Below are 23,226 nucleotides of genomic sequence, written 5' to 3' on the forward strand. Positions count from 1 at the left end.
AGGTTGGCAGTATAGTTCCCCACATTGGGTGCAGTACAGTTCCCCCACATTAGGTTGGCAGTATAGTTCCCCCACATTACATGCAGTATAGTTCCCCACATAAGTTGCAGTATAGTTCCCCACATCATGTGTAGTATAGTTCCCCACATTAGGTGCAGTAAAGTTCCCCACATTAGGTGCAGTAAAGTTCCCCACATTAGGTGCAGTATAGTTCCCCCACAGACATACAGCCTTCAGCCAAACACAGTGTATGGCTGGAGGCTGTATGCCTGTTTACTGCCCCACTTCAGTGTTCCGACCACCACTCCTCCAGTCCGGGGTCACGATCTACTGCTATGGCCTATGGGCCATAGCAGTAGGACCCGGGACCGGAGAAGCGGTGATCGGAATGCTGAAGATGACGTGCTGGTGAGTGGTGACTTACCATACCCACACGTCCTCCTCACTGCTCTACTCCGCTCTTCTCCTACGGGCGCACACACGGGACGTTAGTGACATCCCTGCGTGCGCTACTTCCCGGCGGCACCTGCGTTTTTAAAGTTAACACGGGGCCGCAGAGAGGTAAATGGGGCATCCTTGTGTCCTGAAAAGATTTTTCGGGACACAGGGATGACCCGATTGTGACGGAGCCCCCTGCGGTAACTGGGTCCGGAGCAGGCACTCCAGGAGCGCCAATGATGATCTGGCCCTGACCAGAGCAATGAATATCTTTGCTGGGCTGCAAAGATATTCATTGTGGGCTGCATGCGGGCCACATTTTTGACACCCATGGTCTATGGCCAACTTGACTTTGTGTGCAATCAATGGTAAGACCAATATTTTCAAATGATACAACTTTCAGCTAAGGGTTTACTAACCTGTTACTGCCACTGGCCAGGATCTGGTTGCCCACTGTCAGAATCATGGAGCTGTCAATGCCACAAACCACTTTTCGTGGTTCATATTCCTGAGGAATTACGACCTGCTGAGGAGAGTTGTGAGACTCCTGGTTCCCAAGGCCGAGCCGTCCTGTGTTAGCGAGAACCAAAACTTTGTTATATGTAATATTCTTTTATTTGGATTATTTTTTACATATTCCACAGTGCGGTATACAAATATACTCTCACATTTCCCTCTGCCATACACTAGGGCCCATTTCTAAGGAAGCCAATGAACCTACCTAATTCCATATGTAGATGCGGCTTTATTATTCCAGATATACAAGGCACCAAGTAAAATACTGTATCCAGACATCATGTCTATGTTTTGAAGTGATCCAAAAACTTGGTGGTAATCGGATGATAGAAATACTAAAAGCTACTTAAAGGATTTAAGGAGCTGATATGGGTGGACAATGTTAGTCATCCTCTTGAATGACCATGTAAGTGCAGACAGGTCTGAACTCAACAGAGAAAATATTTGTAACCAGGAGGCCAACATAGGAGGGTAGGAAGCCATGGGCTCTGTGTCATTGTCAGGTGCAGATTATCCAGTGAAAGCCAGTACTAAAATGTTAGGAAATAAACTATATTTTATATAAGAAGTTGTTCTTGTGATTGATACATAATTTATACTGCGAGCTGCCACCGGCTAAGGCAAAATGTCTCTTGTATTTATTTGATGCTTTGTAGTATCTTATTATTAATGTGCTGTGAATCCTAAATAACAAATGCCATAGTCATGTCACTGTATATTCTTTCTATTACTCAAAATAATCTGAGAACCAATGGCATTTAGGGGTTATCCAACATAAGGTGACTTTAGTAATTTAGTGTCATACAGTAATGGACATGCTTACCAAGGATCTGTCCTGTGCCCCCCATCATGCTGTTGGCTTGTTTTTGGGAACTGGCTACTTATGATATCTGTGGCCTCCCTCAGACTACAATCCCCAGGATCCTTTATTTTAAAGTAGGTGACTTATTTTCCTTCCGCCTAGCAGTCCTTCCACCCATTGCAGCACAGCCACGCTCCCTTTGATCACATGACTTGCCCAACATCACCTGACACACAAGCTGTGGATCTGCGTGATGACGAATGCACACACATGTGCCCCCGTAACGTTATAAGGGGGTTGGCCCCCTATCAGCACCTGACTTGTGATTTATTGTCTCGGCCTACACAACAAACTGGGAAAGGTCGGAGAAAACACTCATTTTGTAGACTGCAAAAAATGTAATTCCAGGGGGAAAAGAAAGACAAAGAAATTCTATACCAGCCGCCAAACACAGGTATGCAAAGTATATTAGCAACAAGACCAACTTTGCTCCCATTCAAAGAAGCAGAAATCCCGGAATACCCCTTTATCCTTTACAAATATAAATCAAAAACAGATCAAAAAAGTGCTAGCTTTGAAGGCAAATCACATTTCTTAAAAAAAAAAATAAAAAAAAAATTGGAGCACCATTTATTAATAACCAAAACAACAAATACATAAGAACGTTTTAACCCTGACATATATGAATTGTATTTACTATTATATAGTGAACGAAATCCAAGTGAATGGGATTAGAGTTGTTGAGGAATTGACAATTGATTTACAGAAAATGAAAAAGGGTTTTCCAGGTTTTTACAATGCAAGACTTGTCCTCAAAGTATAAGTTATTAATATTAGATAGGTGGGGGCCCAAAGAGCTGATTGGCGGGGGTGTTGGGAGTTGGACACCTATTGATGCCATAAATTTTTATGTCCTGGACAAGCTAAAGTAAAGATTTTTCACTCATTTTTAAACAGGAGGCAGCCCAGTGATCATGGGTAGGTTGCAGACTTGGACTTTACCCTCCAGAGAAGTGTTTCCCAAGAGGGGTGCCTCCAGCTGCTGCAAACCTACAACTCCCAGCATGCCCGGACAGCCTTTAGCTGTCTGGGCATCCTGGGAATTGCAGTTTTGCAACAGTTGGAGGCACCCCAGTTGGAAACACTGCTGCAGAGCATAAGCCACTCTTGCACAAAGAGAAGATACCCATCCTCCAAAACGCCTTTGAGGCTGGTTTCACATGGGCATATTAGGGACACATTTTTATGTCCATGGTACGGAGCCAGTCCCAGCCTCCAAACTCCAAAAATCGTGAAAAATTCCATTGTATTTCATTAATGCAACTTAAAAGGAAAGGAAGCATGAAGTTCTCCAAAATCTCCTGGTAGATGGATGCGTTGACCTTGGACTTAAAGGGGTACTCCAGTGGAAAACTTTTTTTTTTTTTTTATCAACTGATGCCAGAAACAGATTTGTAAATTACTTCTATTAAAACATCTTAATCCTTCCGGTACTTATTAATGGCTATATACTACAGAGAAAATTATTTTCTTTTGGAATTTATTTTCTATCACTACCTCAGTGCTCTCTGCTGACACCTCTTTCCATGTCAGGAACTGTCCAGAGCAGGAGAAAATCCCCATTGCAAACATATGCTGCTCTGGACAGTTCCAAAAATGGACAGAGGTGTCAGCAAAGAGCACTGTGGTCGTGACAGAAAAGAAATCCCAAAAAGAAAAGACTTAAGAAGGATTAAGGATTAAGATTGTTTAATAGAAATAATTAAGAAATTTGTTTAACTTTCTGGCACCAGTTAATATAAATAAATAAAAATTTAAAAAGTTTTCCACCAGAGTACCCCTTTAATGAAGCACAGTGGACCAACACCAGCAGATGACATGGCTCCCCAAATCATAATAATTGGGGAGGGGGGGCCCTTTGGGGTTTTCATGAGCTGTAGCCATAATCATTACAATTATGACAAATCACGACTTGAACTATCTTGCTTTGCATGTAAGGAGTCTCTCTCATATATTAGTTTCACCTTTTAAGTTGCATTACTGAAAGAAATTATCTTTGTACCATATTCTAATTTTTGGATTTTCACCTGTAGGTACAATGACCTGAACTAACAGGTGTCAGTTTGGGACATTATACCAGTGTTCAGGTCAGAACGTGAGGCCGTAACATGGACAACAAAAGTTGTCCCTCCACCTATGTGAAACCATCCTCAGCCAGAAGCTTGTGGGGACATATAGAGTTGATGACAGAAAAATCAGTAATGTTGCAATACTGAAGAACATACTACAGGGACCATGGGGAATACAGTCATATAGGGGGAGAATTATCAAAACCTGTGCAAAGGAAAAGTTGCCCATAACAACCAATCAGATCGCTTCTTTCATTTTGCAGAGGCCTTGTTAAAAATCAAAGAAGCGACTTCTCCTCTGGATAGGTTTTGATAAATCTCTACTTTTAACTTGGGTACCTTAATTAACGAAATTTAAGTAAATACTAAAAATGACAAGGTTCAGCTACACCGGGATGTATAGTACGTGACAGTAGTTAGAACCAATGAGTATTATTGAACTCTATGACAAAAACTCAGGGCCTCTTGTGTGAACCAAACCAAGTAGTACAGGTTTTACCAGTACAGGGGTTATAGTTTCACTATGATGGTGAACTGTAGAGCTGTCTAAGTACAAGGCCTGTATGTAACAACAGAGTCAGACAGTCAAATAGGCTATTCACACAGAATTATGTAGAGAGAGGTCAGAACAAGCCTCACCATTGTCCCCGCGGCCCCAGGAAAACACTTCTTTCTCATTGGAAACGGCAAGAACATGTGAAGCCCCGCAGGACACGTGAACTATCTCATAACCCAGGAGAGCTTCGACTATCTTAGGCTGGGAGAGAAAGTAGAAGAAGTCATACATGAGGATCTTGTCAAGCAGCCAACTTATAACTTGCACAAATTACTTTATAAAACCTTATTATAAATCCATAGCGATATATACGGTATAATATCTCAATCATGCACAATTCAATTCAATTCCTTTATGTACAATCTTCATAAACTGGATAATGTAGTCACAATATATATTTATTAGGCTCCCAAATGTCATGGTAACCTATCAGTACCCATCATTCATGTTACAGTAGAGGAAGAATAGGGTGCTGTTGTACTGACAGTGTTAACCTCCTTTCAATCATCTAAGTTGCCGCAGACAAAAGGGAGGTCTGGGCGATTTTTAAAGGGGGTTATACGGTCTGTAAAAATCCAGTGGATCAGTCATCAATACTACATTAACGGGGCACTGACCCCCCGGCATCCCCACCATTTAACTGAAGCGGCCACTTCAATGATTAATGCACTCGTCCTTACTTTTAGTAGTAGCGATGCAAGGAACTCCAGAGGATGGGCCAATCATTTTACAGGCTGGATAACCCCTTTAGCGTCTATACACATGTACAGTATCCTGCAGGATTTGAAGCGTCAGATTTCAATGTAAACTAATTGACTGAACACAACATCAAATATGCACAGGATACTGTACATGTGAATAGACCCTTAGATATAAAACAGTTTTTCTTTTATTAACATATGGCTCCTCTTAAAATTTTTGCAGTCAATAAACACTTCACAAAACCACCGAAATTTGCTATAAAACACTTGCGGTTATTGGGCATGTGTCCCACTATGACAACATTTAACTGTAGCCTATTTGGATAAGTGATAAATGTCTGAGGGCCCAACTTTTGGGACTCCCACTGATCACTAGAAGGGTATGTTCACACTGAGTAGAATTCCGTGCAGTGAACACTACCATCAGTGTGAATGTTCACACTGTGGAATTGCAGCGCCGGACTATTCCGTCTCTGAAATTGTTCAGCACAAAGAAAGAACATGTTCATTCTTTGCACGGAATTCTGCGAGAACTGCTTAGCCATCAATGGTGACAGCGCAGTGCCCCGCGATCCTACTACCAAAGTATTTTCACCGGCGGCCGCCTAAAGGAATCTCCACTTGTGGAGTTCCGCTCGCGGAGATTCCGCCAGGCGGCTGCCGGGGAAAATACTTCGGCACTAGGACCGCAGGGCACTGCGCTGTCACCATTGACGGCTATGCAGTACTTGTGGAATTCCGAGCAAAGAATGAACATGTTCTTTCTTTGCGCTGAACAATTTCAGTGGTGGAATTGTTGTCCACCGCTGAAATTCCGCAGTGTGAACGCACCCGAATGGTGTTCCTGAGCTGCCCATTCCTCCTCAAGGCACAGACAGCAGAGTATTCTGTCGACTTCACAGAAACAAATCAAGCATGACTCCCTTTCCAACTAAATGGCTTCTTACCACAGTGAGAAGGAAAAGGGGTTAAAGTGATAAGTGGGGTGCCCACAGTTGAGCCCCACTGTGATCCTACATTTGTCACTTGTCCTTTAGGTGATAAATGTTTTTTTTATAGAATATTCCAATCTTTTCATTAAAGACATATTCTGATCTTTAATAACAAATTATTTAATTTTCTTTACTCTGACAACTGTTCACAGTAATGTCTAGAGGATGTTTTGCAAGGGAAAAAAAAAAGGAATAACACAATTGTATATAACATGTTATCTTCATAAATGTTAGTACTAAACATTTTTTAGTTATTTTCATTTTGGCCTTTAAAAGTCGAAACTGCTACAGAAAACTAAATGGTGACAATTGACTGTGCCAAGCAATACTTAAAGGGGTATTCCAGGAAAAAACTTTTTTATATATATATATATATATATATATATATATATATATCTCAACAGGCTTCAGAAAGTTAAACAGATTTGTAAATTGCTTCTATTAAAAAATCTTAATCCTTTCAGGACTTATGAGCTTCTGAAGTTAAGGTTGTTCTTTTCTGTCTAAGTAATCTCTGATGACACGTGTCTCGGGAAACGCCCAGTTTAGAAGATGTTTGCTATGGGGATTTGCTTCTAAACTGGGCGTTTCCCGAGACAGGTGTCATCAGAGAGCACTTAGACAGAAAAGAACAACCTTAACTTCAGAAGCTCATAAGTACTGAAAGGATTGAGATTTTTTTAATAGAAGTAATTTACAAATCTGTTTAACTTTCTGGAGCCAGTTGATATATAAAAAAAAGTTTTTTTCTGGATAACCCCTTTAACCTGTAATATAGTTCACATGCTAAAAGCGGTAATAGAACAGTCTAAATATTGTCCATATATAATATAGTGTCTAGAAAGAAGCTTACCATGAGCTACCCAGGTAAATTACACTGTAAGGCTTTGAGGAAAGAAGAAAGAAAGAAGATAACTGAAGCATTTAGAAACATACAGAATGTCAACACGTTTAGAGAGAATGTGTAGGTGCCTTGTTAGGCAGGGTTTATACTGAGGAATTTCCGAGTATAATTACACTTAGAAACTAGAGGGAGATTTATCAAAACATGTGTAGAGGATAAGTTGACCAGTTGCCCACAGCAACCAATCAGATCGCTTCTCTAAAGGAGTACTCAGGTGAAAATTTACTTATTCCCTATTCAGAGGATAGGGGTAAGTAGCTGATCGCGAGGAGGGGGTAGACAATGAGCACTCCATTCATTTCTATGTGAGCGTTGATGATGTCCGAGAGCTGTACTTGGGTCGTTTCGGCACCCCCATAGGAATGAGCAGCAAACGCACCTCACTAAGCGCTGGGTCCCGACCTAAGCGATAGGACCCCGCCCCATGACTAACTACTTATCCCCTATCATGTGGATAGGGGATATGTTATTTTTTGGTGGAGATCTCCTTTAATTTAATAAAAAAGGCCTCTAAAAAATGAAAGAAGCGATCTGATTGGTTGCAATGGGCAACTGGTCAACTTTTTCTCTGCACAGGTTTTGATAAATCTCCCCCTATGCTCGGAAATTCAGGTGCAGCAGAACCCCATTTGCTGTCAATAGGATTCTGCTGCGAAATGTACACTTCAGAATTTTAGTGGTGGAGCTACCTCCGCTCAAATTCTACCATCAAAAGAACAGTCGTGCTGATTCTTTTAGCGGAATTTGTACGGAAAATATTGCACTCTGTGGAACTTATTCAGTGAGCACTAGCCACCCTCGGAATCTCCCACTGGAATTTTTCCGTCCAGAGGTTCCTTAGTATGAACCCTGCCTTAGTATTTATTATTTATGTGGCTCATATAGCGCCAACATTTTGCACAGTGCTGTACAGAGATTGTCATCACTCAAATAATTTCATAATACAAAATTAGCAAGAAGTGGTAGACACAGCTCACCCTTCGCCCTCACCACGACACGGACAGGACCGGACCCCAGTCCTCAATAATGGCAAGAACAAAAGCAAAGTCCAGTGCGGTAGTTCAAGCAATACTGCACCTGTTCTCCATGTTGGCTGATTGCTGAATAAACCGTGTAGTATTGCTTGAACTACCGTGCTGGACTTTGCTTTTGTTCCTGCCATAATACAAAATTACATACACAGTGCCAGGAAACTGGTTAGAATGTTTTTCGGCATATTGGGGAGGAAACTGGATTACAAAGAGGAGAGGCACGTAAACACAAGGACACATACGGATTCCATGCAGATGTTATTCCTTGGTTGGATTTGAATCCAGGACAACAGTACTGCATGGCAACAATGCCAACCACTGAGCCATCATCCTGTCCAATAGGCTTATTTGCTTAAAGGGTACCTCTCATCAAAAAAACTTTTGATATATTATAGATTAATGTATGCAGAATAACTTTACAATTGCATGTTATTAAAAAATATGCTTCTTTCTATTTAATTTTCCACTTTGAAGAAATGACCACTAGGGGTCTCCCTGCCAGTCCTGGCAGCAAGCATTTCAGACTCATGCTGGAGTCCTAAACACTACGAGCTGCCAGTCTGCTTTGTTCACAAAGGAGAACACTCAGAGCTGCCAGCCTGCTTTGTTCACAGCCTGTTTGGCTGTGAACAAAGCAGGCTGGCAGCTCTGAGTGTTTAGGACTCCAGCATGAGTCAGAAATGCTTGCTGACAGGACTGATCGGGAAAAATACAATAGAAAGAAGCATATTTTTCATTAACATGCTATTGGAAAGTTATTCAACATTCATTAATCTAAAATATATCAAAAGTTTATTTGATGAGAGGTACCCTTTAATTTAAGTGTATGTATATGAATGAGGCTTTTCTGCGAAATCTGGAAAACTGTTCCTGCAACTAACATGTTGTGATTTGATGAAACATCTGCTGCAGAAATTCCACCTTGTGACCAGCGCAGCATAATCCTGCAGAATTCTGCACGGACATTCCGCCGTGTGAACGTACCCCTACAGGGCAGGCTACAGTCCAGGTTGGCAGTCATGCTGAATTGCCAGTGAGCTAGCTAGGAGGAACACCTTGGTTTTGCTTCCTACATATTGCAGGAGTCATTGACCTGTAAAGTAAATATCTGATGATAGATGAACTGGTGACAAGTCTGTTTGCTGTGGATCAGGATGCATTTTAATGGTTTTCCTGTTCACCACAAAATGACAAGCTGGCACAAAAAGTCAATTTCAGTGACTGTAACTGTTCACGTTCGGCTTCCTGGTCTCAGTCAGTGGTTTTCCGCTTGTCTTCATTCCTATTTTAACTCTCCTCTCTTCATTTAGCAAACACTTCTTCCGAAACAGTGTAAACTTCTGATTTATGACATCCTATCCCTATTCATGTTACAACTAGTGACATCTCCGCAGGACAGGTTGTAGAGAATAAGTGTGCCTTGGTTACACACATTTTAGTATTTTATCTATGAGTCAAATCTCCCAATGTCCTACCAGAGATTTACCATCAGCTGCTCAAACCACGCAATATTAGCAATGTTATTAAAAAAAATAAATAAATAAAAAAGAAACCCGTCCCCACTAGATAAAGCTAAGCGAAACACGTCGGAGGGTAAGGTGGGGGAACATCTGCACGTCTTCTGCACTTTGGTCTGTATCCCTGCCATTTCTGTATTACTGCCATCTACTATTGCTGACCTCGAGTTTACTAGCTCTTGGCTGTTTATATTATTTATAGCTGCATTTAATTATTATGACTGCAATTGTACATCATTTTAGTGTATTGTATCAGCTTCTATCTCTACTATATGTTAATACTTGGCTGCATTCTGTTGACATAAACACTCTTATTGTTTCTAATTGTATTAGTGAGGCACCCATTTTGGGTTAATCTTATTTAGCCTCACATGTGGATATTCTCCATATACTACTTATAGCAAGCATAGGCAACCTTCCGCACTGCAGATGTTTTGGACTACATCTCCCATAATGCTCTTACAGCTAAAATGCTGCCAAAGCATCATGGGAGTTGTAGTCCAAAACATCTGCAGTGGCTAAGGTTGCCTATGCCTGCTTATAGTTTTGGGCACTTGCCAGTGATCTATACTTAAACAATTTATGCATAGTGGATCAGTCATTTTCTAACATTGGTCAGTATTAGGTAGTTTTTACTTACCAGTGTTCAATATGATGTAACTATTTAAGAATTGGATGTTCCCCCCACTATGTGATTCTGAATATGTCCCATGTGCATATGTTTCTAAGGGGGTCTCTTGCTGTCGATATATATATATATATATATATATATATATATATATGTACTAGTTTCTGAATATATTCTGAGTTATTTTTCACTACTGTGGTTATGTGTACATTTGTCAGCAGAATTTTGTAGGGGTATAAATATTCCTGGCTGATAAGTAAAGGAAGATAATGTGCTAAATATTACTTCTGCTCTACTAGCACCTTGATCTTCTGTTTGGCCTCTACCCCTAATACAGGCCCTAAATAACAAATAACCAAGAGATTATTAGGGAGATTTATCGATACCTGTGCAGAGGAAAAATTGCCCATAGTAATCAATCATATTTCTTCTTTCATTTCTGAGAGGTCTTTGTAAATAAAAGAAGCGATCTTATTGGTTGCTATGGGCAACTGGTCAACTCTGTACAGGTTTTGATAAATCTTCCCCTATGTCTGTGTTTACATCTGCACTGAAGGCTGCAATTTGGCAGAAAGAATAGGACAGCAAAACGACGAACACCAAGACAATGACTGTCGGGCCCAATATAAGCCATTGTTAAAAAAAATTTTTTTTAACTCTGACGGAACAGAGCCATGGAATTGACTATGTAGTTGTGAACATACTATGCATTAAAATACATTTTGCAAATATAAGTATCTTTAGGTTCAGTTCACAAATGCATCAGAGACTATTTCGTTTCATTAAAACAAGACAACAAGCTGGCTGTTTGCCAGCAGTACACCTACAGTTCCTTCCTCCCTTACTTCTCAGAGCACAACATCTTCTCCTTTGTACTATGCAATAACAAAGTGCTGGAGACAGAAAAAGGCTAGTCAAGCTTTAGCAGTGTTAAGTCTCCAGGACACTTGGATTTTAGAGTTATCCAATTCCCAGGCATACAAACCTTTATTTAGTTAACATGCTTTGCCAGCAGCTACCTATCAATGGCTGGGGTTTTATATGTAACAATGTGCTGACAACCTACCTTCAAGCCTAATGCATTCATTGAGATCTCAGATTTTTCACCAATGTCAATTTCCCTTTAGGCATCATTCGACATACTGCAGATGTGCTTGGTAATGTCATCATTAATTTTACACCAAAACCAGTAGTGCATCCTGAACACGGGGAAAATAATGTAAACTTTTCTTCTTCACCACCACTCCTGATTTTGGCTAAAAAATACTGATGTAAAAATATGACAACATCTGCAATGTATAACTGAGGCCTTAGGTGTCACACCTGCATCTGGCTATTTAAAAAAATGAATTAAAAAGAAGTTTACTGCTGGGTTTGGGGTTGCTTTGAGGACACAGTCAGTATTATTATGGATGGATGCTGGATTCCTCTGTTATGCTGGCAATGACTGCAACGGATGCCTGAAGCAGGTTCATAATAAAGATAACAAAAGTCACTAGCTATGTAATCTTTTTGGCTACAGATGATGTGAATCCTTTCCTCACGCTCAACAAACAAAATCACAAATAGAGTCCCCCGTTCTATAGCTACTGAACCCATTGGGATTTAGGACTTATGATCCACATAACTGACATGTACTGTCTGTAATTCTTTCCAAGAATACAAAAATAAAAAATAAACAATACCCTGCAAGCACAATGGAAGAATCACAACAAATTCAATAATGAAGTTAAAGTTTTTATTTAACGTTTATCCAGAGCGCTCCAGCCAGAAAATCCATTGGCAAGCACAGTAAAATATTGCATGTGAATGTAGCAATATGTGACTGTGCAGTTCTCTCTCGCCTACACAAGCTGGCACGGTGAATCTGCTCCAACAGAAGCATTTCTTATTCATTAATTCTTACTGTTTCGCAAACATTCCTGTCCTTGTTTTGCAATCTGTAGCATATGCTGTTCCTTTAGCAATATGGTGGCTGCCAACTGGCCACACAACTGGATTCTGCTCTGTACAACCTCCAGCTTGCATAGTGCCATAATACAGAGCCAATATTATTTTATAATATACCTTGATATGTATCCAATATCATACTGAGATATAAGTACCGTATATACTAGAGTATAAGCCGACCCGAATATAAGCCAAGGCCCCTAATTTCACCCCAAAAACCCGGGAAAAGTTATTGACTCGACTATAAGCCTAGGGTGGTAAATACATCATCCGCCCCTGTAATCATCCCCCCGCTGTAATCATCCAGACCCCCGTCATTAACACCCCCATCATCATCACCCTGTCATTAACACCCCCATCATCATCACCCTGTCATTTTCACCCCAGTCATCATCATCCCATCATCATCCCCCTCATCATCATACCCCCCCCCCCTCCCCTTCATCATCACCGCCTGTCAATCCCTTCTCAGTGGTCTTCAACCTGCGGACCTCCAGATGTTGCAAAACTACAACTCCCAGCATGCCCGGACAGCCATCGGCTGTCCGGGCATGCTGGGAGTTGTAGTTTTGAAACATCTGGAGGTCCGCAGGTTGAAGACCACTGCGGCCTTCGTCATCATCCAGACCCCCCTTTAGTTTTCTACTCACCTCCCCTCTGTGGGAAGGAAGGGTGAGCTGGTCCGGCCATCTATGCTGCAGGGGAGGGTTAGTCGTTCCGGGCTGTCCATCTTCAGCGGGAAGCCCTCTTCTCCACACCGGGCCGGCCCCAGACTTGTGACGTCGCCTTGACGACGACGCAAAGGGACGTTCATGCGCAGAGATGTCTGCTGCGCACGGACGTCCCTGTGCATCATCGTCAAGGCAACGTCACTAAGCCGGGGCCGGCCCGGAGCGGAGAAGAGGGCCTCCCAGTGAAAATGGACAACCCGGAACAACTAACCCTCCCACCGGACGGTCCCTGCAGCATAGATGGCCTGGACCAGCTCACCCTTCCTTCCCACCGAGGGGAGGTGAGTAGAAAACTAAAGAGGGGTCTGGATGATAACGAAGGCCACAGTGGTCTTCAACCTGCGGACCCCCATATGTTTCAAAACTACAACTCCCAGAATGCCCGGACAGCCAATGGCTTTCCGGGTATGCTGGAAGTTGTAGTTTTGCAACATCTGGAGGTCCGCAGGTTGAAGACCACTGAAAGGGATTGACAGGCGGAGAGTGCACTTGGGTATAAGCTGAGGGGGGCGTTTTCAACACGAAAAACGTGTTGAAAAACTCGGCTTATACTCGAGTATATACAGTAATATTGTAGCATGCTCCATTAGATGCTATATTTAGGGAGTCTCCCCTAGAGGATAGCGGGGAAAAAGGGTGTATTGAGAATAATACTTTTGTAATAAAGTACCGTATGTATATAGGATATAGCAGCACATGTTACTTAGGTTACCAAAAAATCACCTGAAAAATGGAGTCAAGTCATCTTAAAGCAGCCAGGATTAGGCGCTATTTACATCTGCATTGGAGGCTCCATTAGGTGTCCCCATAGTAGATTCTGTCATATCTAATGAGAAGGATGGCGTGCATGACCACCACAATAAACCCCATTATTAGTCAATGGGGTCTATCGGGCAAAAGAGCTACTACATTGTTGTTTTTGTTAATCTGCTCCTTTAAAAAGGAACAAAAAGATGGATTTGGCCCCGTAAAAGTGAACACAGCCTCATCCCAACTGGCGTACCGATCAGTATGGTCCAGCTTTCTTTGCTCAAACCTGTGTGAATGAATGAGAGTGGGTGCTGTAGAACTCAACACACAGAGACAGGGAGGCAGTAATATCTGTGCCCTCAAAAGCCTGGAGGTGACAGCACCAATCTTCAACACTTAAAGGGGTACGCCGCTGCTCAGCGTTCAGAACAAAATGTTCTGAATGCTTAGAGCTGGCACCGGGGGCTTGTGACGTCTCGGCCCCACCCTCATGACATCATGCCCCACCCCCTCAATGCAATCGACAGGAGGGGCATGACGGCTGCCACATTCCCTCCCATAGACTTGCATTGAGGGGGTCTCTAAAACAAATGGTGAGAAGCGCTCAGCTGAGCCCTTGTCTTACAGTCATCTCCTCTATATTCTACAGGAAGTCTATGGAGCCGATCTCCTGCAACATGGAGATAGTGGGGGACAAGGGCTCATATGTTCTTGTGATCACAAAGATCCTAACCAGTCACAACTTTTGACGTGTATCTATGACATATGGAAAGTTTTTTTTAACTGACAGTAACATTTTAAATAATAAACAATTGTTGGTGGTGCTTATACACAAGTGCCAGGAAGGAAAGATGGCGGTCAGACAGCTTAACTAAATTAAATAAAAATTACAGAGACACTGAAGGCAACTGGGAGGGCTGGTACAGAACATTGTGGAGAAATAATCCAATCCGGTACCAAAAAAGGGGAGTAGTTTACCACTGAGGTGCTGCTTTTATTTCCCAAGTGACCTAAAAAAGGGTTACATGGGCACCCACTTTCACATATAATACTTTTTCCACTGTCTTTTCGAAAGGAAGATGATGGGGATCGCTCATCTAAAGCACCAGTAAGTGACCTTTCATGTATTTAGCTAAACCAACAGTATAATAAAGTTCAGGCGTCGCAGTTAATAAACCTTACCTGAGTGACATCATTGAAATTGGCATGTCCTAAGCAACCATTGCTCCCACTGCCAAATGTCATGATGATACCCCGGTCTGGAGAGAAATGAAAGCCGGATTGAAGTCATTTACATCCACTGTATTATATCTCTGAAGAACATTACAATGGCAAATACTACGTCTCCCAATGGTTTTCCAAGCTTTACATTATACATCTGTCCTATTCCCACCTGTCAAACAGGCCGTAAACAGGTCACCGCACGACACATGCTTTATGGTAACTCCAGACTGGCCCTCCAAGAAGCGTGAAACGAACTGTGGCTGTGCATGCTCTATAGAACCAGGAAGAGAAGGAGCTCCAGTGCCTACCGGAGGAGCCTAGAGGATAACAAAAAAGAATTAGTAAATGAACATCTAGTTAAATTAAAATTATTTGTATTAGACAAAAGTCATAGGGGGGATTTATTGCTCCCAGTGTCAGACTTTTTTTTTTTTTATTTTTTTTTTTTTATTTTGCACCAAGTGGGAGTTTGTGCAACATTGTTTGGCTCAAAGGCAGGATTTGTGCCAAAAATGTACGCAATTTTGCCACTCTGCACTGGTGCAGTGAATTATATATTCCCCCCAATAGACTATGCTGGAATAGGAACAGAACACATTAAATCAGATTACACTGAATTCTCCTAATGCAAAGACTATTACATTTTAATAGACTGGTCCATAAAGGCATTAGAAGAAGAAAGATAAAGAGGATTCTTCATCATGAACAGCAGAGCTGTGACAACACTCATAGGATGGCATTAGTTATATGATCTGTGTTATAAAAACATCATGCTAAGTGCTGCATTCACTAACACTCCTCCATAGCATCGCTGAATAAATCACCTATTAGGATCATGAGACATAGGGAATGTAAGACGGCCATGTTTACTGGAATTTAATTGCAACTTACATGCTAAAGTAAAAAGGGATGATTCTTACTTTACCTATGTTTCCCCATTAAGTCTATCTTGCGAGCTAACAACTTTTTGGTTCAATAGTTTTAGTATTAAGAGTTTTAATATACAAGTTAATACAAGTAAACATAAAAGAAGCAAAGACAACAAAATGATACATAGGATACATCAGTTGACGAAGTCGCAAAGCAATGTATAGTACATTGAGGAGTAAGGAGCTCAAGGTGAGGTAAGTAATTGATACAAATAATATAAAATGCACAATATCTAGAACAAACACAATATTATTAGAGTATGTTAGTACACTGCTCAAAAAAATAAAGGGAACACTTAACCCCTTAAGGACCGGGGGGCTTTCCGTTGTTGCATTTTCGTTTTTTGCTCCTTGCCTTTAAAAAATCATAACTCTTTCAATTTTGCACCTAAAAATCCATATTATGGCTTATTTTTTGCGCCACCAATTCTACTTTGTAATGACGTCAGTCATTTTGCCCAAAAAATCTACGGAAAAACGGCAAAAAAAATCATTGTGCGACAAAATTGAAAAAAAAACGCAGTTTTGTAACTTTTGGGGGCTTCCGTTTCTACGTAGTACATTTTTCGGTAAAAATGACAGCTTATCTTTATTCTGTAGGTCCATACGATTAAAATGATACCCTACTTATATAGGTTTGATTTTGTCGTACTTCTGGAAAAAATCATAACTACATGCAGGAAAATTAATACGTTTAAAATTGTCATCTTCTGACCCCTATAACTTTTTTATTTTTCCGTGTATGGGGCCGAATGAGGGCTCATTTTTTGCGCCGTGGTCTGAAGTTTTTAACGGTACCATTTTTGCATTGATAGGACTTATTGATCGCTTTTTATTCATTTTTAAATTATATAAAAAGTGACCAAAAATGCACTATTTTGGACTTTGGAATTTTTTTGCGCGTACGCCATTGAACGAGCGGTTTAATTAACAATATATTTTTATAATTCGGACATTTCCGCACGTGGTGATACCATATATGTTTATTTTTATTTACACTGTGTTTTTTTTTTGTGGGAAAAGGGGGGTGATTCAAACTTTTTAATAGGGGAGGGGTTAAATGATCTTTATTCACTTTTTTTTTCCACTTTTTTTTGCAGTGTTATAGGTCCCATAGGGACCTATAACACTGCACACACTGATCTTTATCATTGATCACTGGTTTCTCATAGGAAACCAGTGATCGATGATTCTGCCGCTTGACTGCTCATGCCTGGATCTCAAGCACTGAGCAGTCATTCGGCAATCGGACAGCGAGGAGGCAGGTAGGGACCCTCCCGCTGTCCTGTAAGCTGTTCGGGATGCCACGATTTCGCCGCGGCTATCCTGAACACCCCACTGAGCTAACCGACAGTTTTTACTTTCACTTTTAGCCGCATGGCTCAGCTCTGAGCGCGCGGCTAAAGGGTTAACAGCGCGCGGCGCCGCGATCGGCACTGCGCGCTATTAGCGGCGGGTCCCGGCTTCACTATGACGCCGGTCCCGCCGTGATATGATGCGGGGTTACCATGTAACCCCGCGTTATATTACGGAGCAGGACCAAGGACGTACCGGTACGTCCTTGGTCCTTAAGGGGTTAAAGAACACAATGTAACTCCAAGTCAATCACACTTCTGTGAAATCACACTGTCCTCTCAGGAAGCAACAATGATTGACAATCAATTTCACATGCTGTTGTGCAAATGGACAGACAACAGGTGAAAATTATAGGCAATTCGCAAGACACCTCCAATAAAGGAGTGGTTCTGCAGGTGGTGACCACAAACCACTTCTCAGTTCCTATGCTTCCTGGCTCATGTTTTGGTCACTTTTTAATGCTGGCGGTGCTTTTACACTAGTGGTAGCATGAGACGGAGTCTACAACCCACACAAGTGGCTCAGGTAGCGCAGCTCATCCAGGATGGCACATACATGCCAGCTGTGGCATGAAGGTTTTCTGTGTCTGTCAGTGTAGTGTCCAGAGCATGGAGGGGCTACCAGGAGACAGGCCAGTACATCAGGAGAAGTGGAGGAGGCCGTAGAAGGGCAACAACCCAGCAGCAGGACCACTACCTCACCTTTGCGCAAAGACTCCATGAGGGTGGTTTGAGGGCCCGATGTCCACAGGTGGGGGTTGTGCTTACAGTCCAACACTGTGCAAGATGTTTGGCATTTGCCAAAGAACACCAAGATTGGAAAATTCTACACTGGCACCCTGTGCTCTTCACAGATGAAAGCAGGTTCACACTGAGCACATGTGACAGACGTGACAGAGTCTGGAGACGCCGTGGAGGACATTCTGCTGCCTGCAACATCCTCCAGCATGACCGGTTTGGCAGTGGGTCAGTAATGGTGTGGGGTGGCATTTCTTTTGGGGGGCCGCACAGCCCTCCATGTGCTTGCCAGAGGTAGCCTGACTGCCATTAGGGACTGAGATGAGATCCTCAGACCCCTTGTGAGACCATATGCTGGTGCGGTTGGCCCTGGGTTCCTCCTAATGCAGGACAATACTAGACATCATGTGGCTGGAGTGTGTCAGCAGTTCCTGCAAGAGGAAGGCATTGATGCTATGGACTGGCCCGCCTGTTCCCCAGACCTGAATCCGATTGAGCACATCTGGGACATCACATCTCTCTCCATCCACCAACAACACGTTGTACCACAGATTGTCCAGGAGTTGGCGGATGCTTTAGTCCAGTTCCGGGAGGACATCCCTCAGGAGACCATCTGCCACCTCATCAGGAGCATGCCCAGGCATTGTAGGGAGGTCATACGTGCACGTGGAGGCCACACACACTACTGAGCCTCATTTTGACTTGTTTTAAGGACATTACATAAAGTTGGATCAGCCTGTAGTGTGGTTTTCCACTGTGATTTTGAGTGTGACTCCATATCCAGACCTCCATGGGTTGATAAATTTGATTTCCATTGATAATTTTTGTGTGATTTTGTTGTCAGCACATTTAACTATATAAAGACTAAACGTATTTCATACGATTAGTTCATTCATTCAGATCTAGGATGTGGTATCTTAGTGTTCCCTTTATTTTTTTTGAGCAGTGTATAAGAAAGGTAAGTAAAGTATATTGTGCAGTCATAACACACAGAAGAGCATGCACAGAGGTCCGTTTATATCAGTGATTCCCAACCAGGTTGCCTACAGCTGTTGCAAAACTACAACTCCCAGCATGCCCGGACAGCCTTTGGCTGTCTGGGCATGCTGGGAGTTGTAGTTTTGCAACAACTGGAATCACCCTGGTTGGGAAACACTGGCTTATATATATTGATGGTCTTTAATACCAAGACCCAGGTCTGAGATACACAAGGCATGTACCTACTTTACACAACAAAAAATCCCATCCTGAAGAACTCTGGGAATGCCTGGTGCAGACAAACCCGAAAAATTTTGTGTACTCTACCAAACAACTTTTATTAGACTTACCATAGAGTCCGTCCTATGCAGCGAGAGGGGAAGAGAAGGGCTTAACCAGCAATCTCCCTGCCTGGCATTGGAAAGAAACAATCTTTCTCTTCATAAGGTCACTTCCTCCCAATGCTCAATGGTACTGTCATTATTACTGCGGTTGCCAAAATCAGGATTTTCGCTGTGTGCACGGTGCAGCAGAACATAGCCTTAAAGGGGTATTCCAGGCAAAAACCTTTTTATATATACCAACTGGCTCCAGAGAGTTAAACAGATTTGTAAATTACTTCTATAAAAAAAAATCTTAATCCTTTCAGTACTTATGAGCTTCTGAAGTTAAGGTTGTTCTTTTCTGTCTAAGTGCTCTCTGATGACACGTGTCTCGGGAAATGCCCAGTTTAGAAGAGCTTTGCTATGGGGATTTGCTTCTAAACTGGGCATTTCCCGAGACACGTGTCATCAGAGAGCACTTAGACAGAAAAAAACAACCTTAACTTCAGAAACTCATAAGTACTGAAAGCATTGAGATTTTTTAATAGAAGTAATTTACAAATCTGTTTAACTTTATGGAGCCAGTTGATATATATATATATATATATATATATAAAGTTTTTTCCTTGATAACCCCTTTAAATTAGTTCGACAAATAAGCATTTGATTGACAGCTATTCTTTCTGACTCCTCTTCATATATGCATACTGGCTAATCATGTATGGGCTCTCATTGGGTTCAGCCATTCTTTATCTACTATGTATAACTATCTCGACTCAATTTCATCTTCCCTTTCTTCTGTTTAACCTATAATATGTATATTAGAAAAAAGAGGGACTGGCATAGGACCTTGTTCACACAAAACACCAGAATATTCTTGCTAGAAAAGTATGAAAAACTTATGTGCCACATAGAGCAGTGGCCTTCAACCTGCGGACCTCCAGATGTTGCAAAACTACAACTCCCAGAATGCCCGGACAGCCAACGGCTGTCCGGGCATTCTGGGAGTTGTAGTTATGCAACATCTGGAGGTCCGCAGGTTGGAGACCACTGACGTAGAGGGTGATAAAATCAAATGCCATAGTGTGGTAGATCCTAGGTGTAAGTCCCCTTTCCAGCATATATAGCTATGCTCATTTTTTTAGGCACTGCCCGATGAATCAACCCCTATAAATTTCCTGTCCCTGACTTTACCTTTCCATTTTACTATGTATTCTTTACGTGCCTTGTTATTACTATAAAACAGGTACAGGTCTCGTGTTTGTTACATGGGTCAGAGTTCACGGATGCTCACCTCCCACATGATAATCCGCCCAGACTTGGTGACTCCGGCTTTTTGAGTTCTGCCTGCAGACACCTGGACCACCTCTGTATTCAGCATTGGCAGGCGGAGAGGAGTGGTGATCCCACTACCCCAAGTGTACACAGAGGATAGAGGGGGAGGAATACCTGGCTTTGCAGGAGAATACCCCACACGGCCACCTGAGAAAACAACATAAACATTATATATATATAAAAGACGGGCGGGCTCAGCATCATATACAAAGGGGTGCTATTAAGCGTACCAAACAACAATAACTACACAGGAAAAGAGAAAGAAATACGCAATATAATGCACACCCACAGTAACTGTAATCCAAAAAATATATCTTTATTACATATAGATATTACAAAACGCAGACAATACAGTTAAAACCAATAAAAAAAAAGGCCCAAATGGCCACTGCACAAACGAGGGGGGGGGGGGACCCCCTAACAAAAGAGGGGGAGAAACCCCACCCAGGGCACCTGCCTCCACAAATAAACAGGTTATCAACCTATCATACAACAAGAATGTTAAATCAATACGGTCCTGTCCCCACAACACTGATAATGTATATACAACCTGAGTATCCTTAATATATAGCACAGGGGACTGGTAGTGGAGGACAATAGATGGAGGAGTAGTACGGCAGGTGCCCCCCTAGAGACCCCACGCGTTCCGTTGCCCGTCAGCAACTTCCTCAGGGGTGTTGTCTGAGGTCTGTGTGCTATATATTAAGGATACTCAGGTTGTATATACATTATCAGTGTTGTGGGGACAGGACTGTATTGATTTAACATTCTTGTTGTATGATAGGTTGATAACCTGTTTATTTGTGGAGGCAGGTGCCCTGGGTGGGGTTTCTCCCCCTCTTTTGTTAGGGGGTCCCCCCCCCCCTCGTTTGTGCAGTGGCCATTTGGGCCTTTTTTTTATTGGTTTTAACTGTATTGTCTGCGTTTTGTAATATCTATATGTAATAAAGATATATTTTTGGGATTACAGTTACTGTGGGTGTGCATTATATTGCGTATTTCTTTCTCTTTTCCTGTGTAACAACATAAACATGACAACGAAGCCAACTTCCGAATACTCTGCTCCACCACAACATGTCTTGGCAAACGCTGGTGATAATAGGAAATACTGGAATGCGCTGCACGCATTTGCCTTTGGATCTGTAATAGGCACCTGTCATGTTAAATAAATGGGCGGCCAGTTCGTCGCAGCATTTCATTACAACCGGTAGGATGTTCACATTACTGACAAATGATATCTCTGTACATTCCAGGAAATGTCCCATAAATTCAGGGGAACACGGCAAAGGAACAAGCACAGGCTGGCATCGGACTGAGTTATGGGCACCCGGATAGTTCTATTCCAGGCTGTGTATAACATGAATAAATCACTTGCCATCGACTTTAGTAACCTGGTGGGACTGGGGGGGGGGGGGGGGGTGGCCAATGTGTAGATTCATGTAGAAAATTCATTTCTAAAATAATTAACACCTTACATTCTGAGCCTGTTTTGGCGGTAAGGGCCACAGAAATGTTTTTTATACAGTGGTCCCTCAAGTTACAATATTAATTGGTTCCAGGACGACCATTGTATGTTGAAACCATTGTATGTTGAGACCAGAACTCTATGGAAACCTGGTAATTGGTTCTGTAGCCCCAAAAGGTCATCCAAAAATAGGAAAAAGTGTTAAAGAAAAATAAGTATATAATTAATATAGATAAAGCAAGTCCTTATACATAAAAGTAAGAAAGATCTGCTGGGAGCTGTAAATCACTGTCTATTTCAGTGTTTTCCAATCAGGGAGCCTCCAGCTGTTGCAAAACTACAACTCCCAGCATGCCCAGACAGCCAAAGGCTGTCCGGGCATGCTGGGAGTTGTAGTTTTGCAACAGCTGGGGGGCCCCTGCTTGGCAAAGACTGGTCTATGTAGAGGACAGGAGCTTCTTCAGGGTCATGTACAGTACACGCAATGTCCTAAAAATGTAACATGGAGCAGCCCTCACCTCGTGTCCAAAGGAGCAGGTAACCCTAGGACAGGTAAAGAGTACAGAACATGTAATACCTCCCTGTACTGTAGGGGGTGCTACCAGACACCAGTCAGTGCATACACTTCAGTAATACAGGTGTTTTACCAGTAAATTGCCCATTCTAATTGGTCAGTTCTTCCGGCCATTGACATGTCTCGCAGATCTGGACTGTCTGTAGCATTGTACGTTGAGTCTGGTTTCAACTTACAATGGTCCAGAAAAGACCATTGTATGTTGAAACTATTGTATGTTGAGGCAATTGTAAGTTGAGGGATCACTGTATTGGCATCGCTGCATTCAGAGAATCATAACTTTTTTTTTCTGTTATCAAAGCTGTAGGAAGGTTGTTTTTTTTGTATTTTTTTTTTTTTTTGTAGGATGGGTTTATTTTTTCAATGGCATTTAAATTTTTTTTTTGCTTTCTATTTATGCCATTCACCATGCGGAGAGCAATAATATGTTACCTTTATGTTATTGATCAGTATAAAGATTACTATGTTAAATACAGATAGCTTTTTTTTTTACATTTTATTACTTTTGCACAATAAAAACTCTAAAAAAAAAAAGAAAGCAGTTTTTGTGTCTCTCTATGGGAGGGAGCCATTTTTGGGTACATACAACTTTTTAATCACTTCAGATTCCATTTTCTGGCAATATGAACAAAAAATAGCAGTTCCTGTCTCCTACTGGCG

General features: G+C 41.9%; 1 protein-coding gene across 2 annotated transcripts in view; it reads right to left on the reverse strand.

Annotated features, from left to right (window-relative positions):
* Positions 1–23,226, reverse strand: part of NEK8 (NIMA related kinase 8) — a 112,215-nt gene that overhangs the window by 27,641 nt on the left and 61,348 nt on the right. For both annotated transcript variants that reach the window (XR_008889036.1, XM_056559085.1), the window contains exons 7-11: positions 20,487–20,674; positions 15,039–15,186; positions 14,828–14,904; positions 4,525–4,642; positions 858–1,008 (exon numbers count right to left, since the gene is read on the reverse strand). Coding sequence is in view for 1 of the 2 variants with exons in the window: in XM_056559085.1 (XP_056415060.1) it covers positions 858–1,008; positions 4,525–4,642; positions 14,828–14,904; positions 15,039–15,186; positions 20,487–20,674 (682 nt within the window). In the remaining variant the exon portion in view is untranslated. The remainder of the gene's footprint in view (positions 1–857; positions 1,009–4,524; positions 4,643–14,827; positions 14,905–15,038; positions 15,187–20,486; positions 20,675–23,226) is intronic.

The sequence above is a fragment of the Hyla sarda genome, chromosome 2 (assembly GCF_029499605.1).
Source record: "Hyla sarda isolate aHylSar1 chromosome 2, aHylSar1.hap1, whole genome shotgun sequence".
Taxonomy (NCBI): Eukaryota; Metazoa; Chordata; class Amphibia; order Anura; family Hylidae; genus Hyla; species Hyla sarda.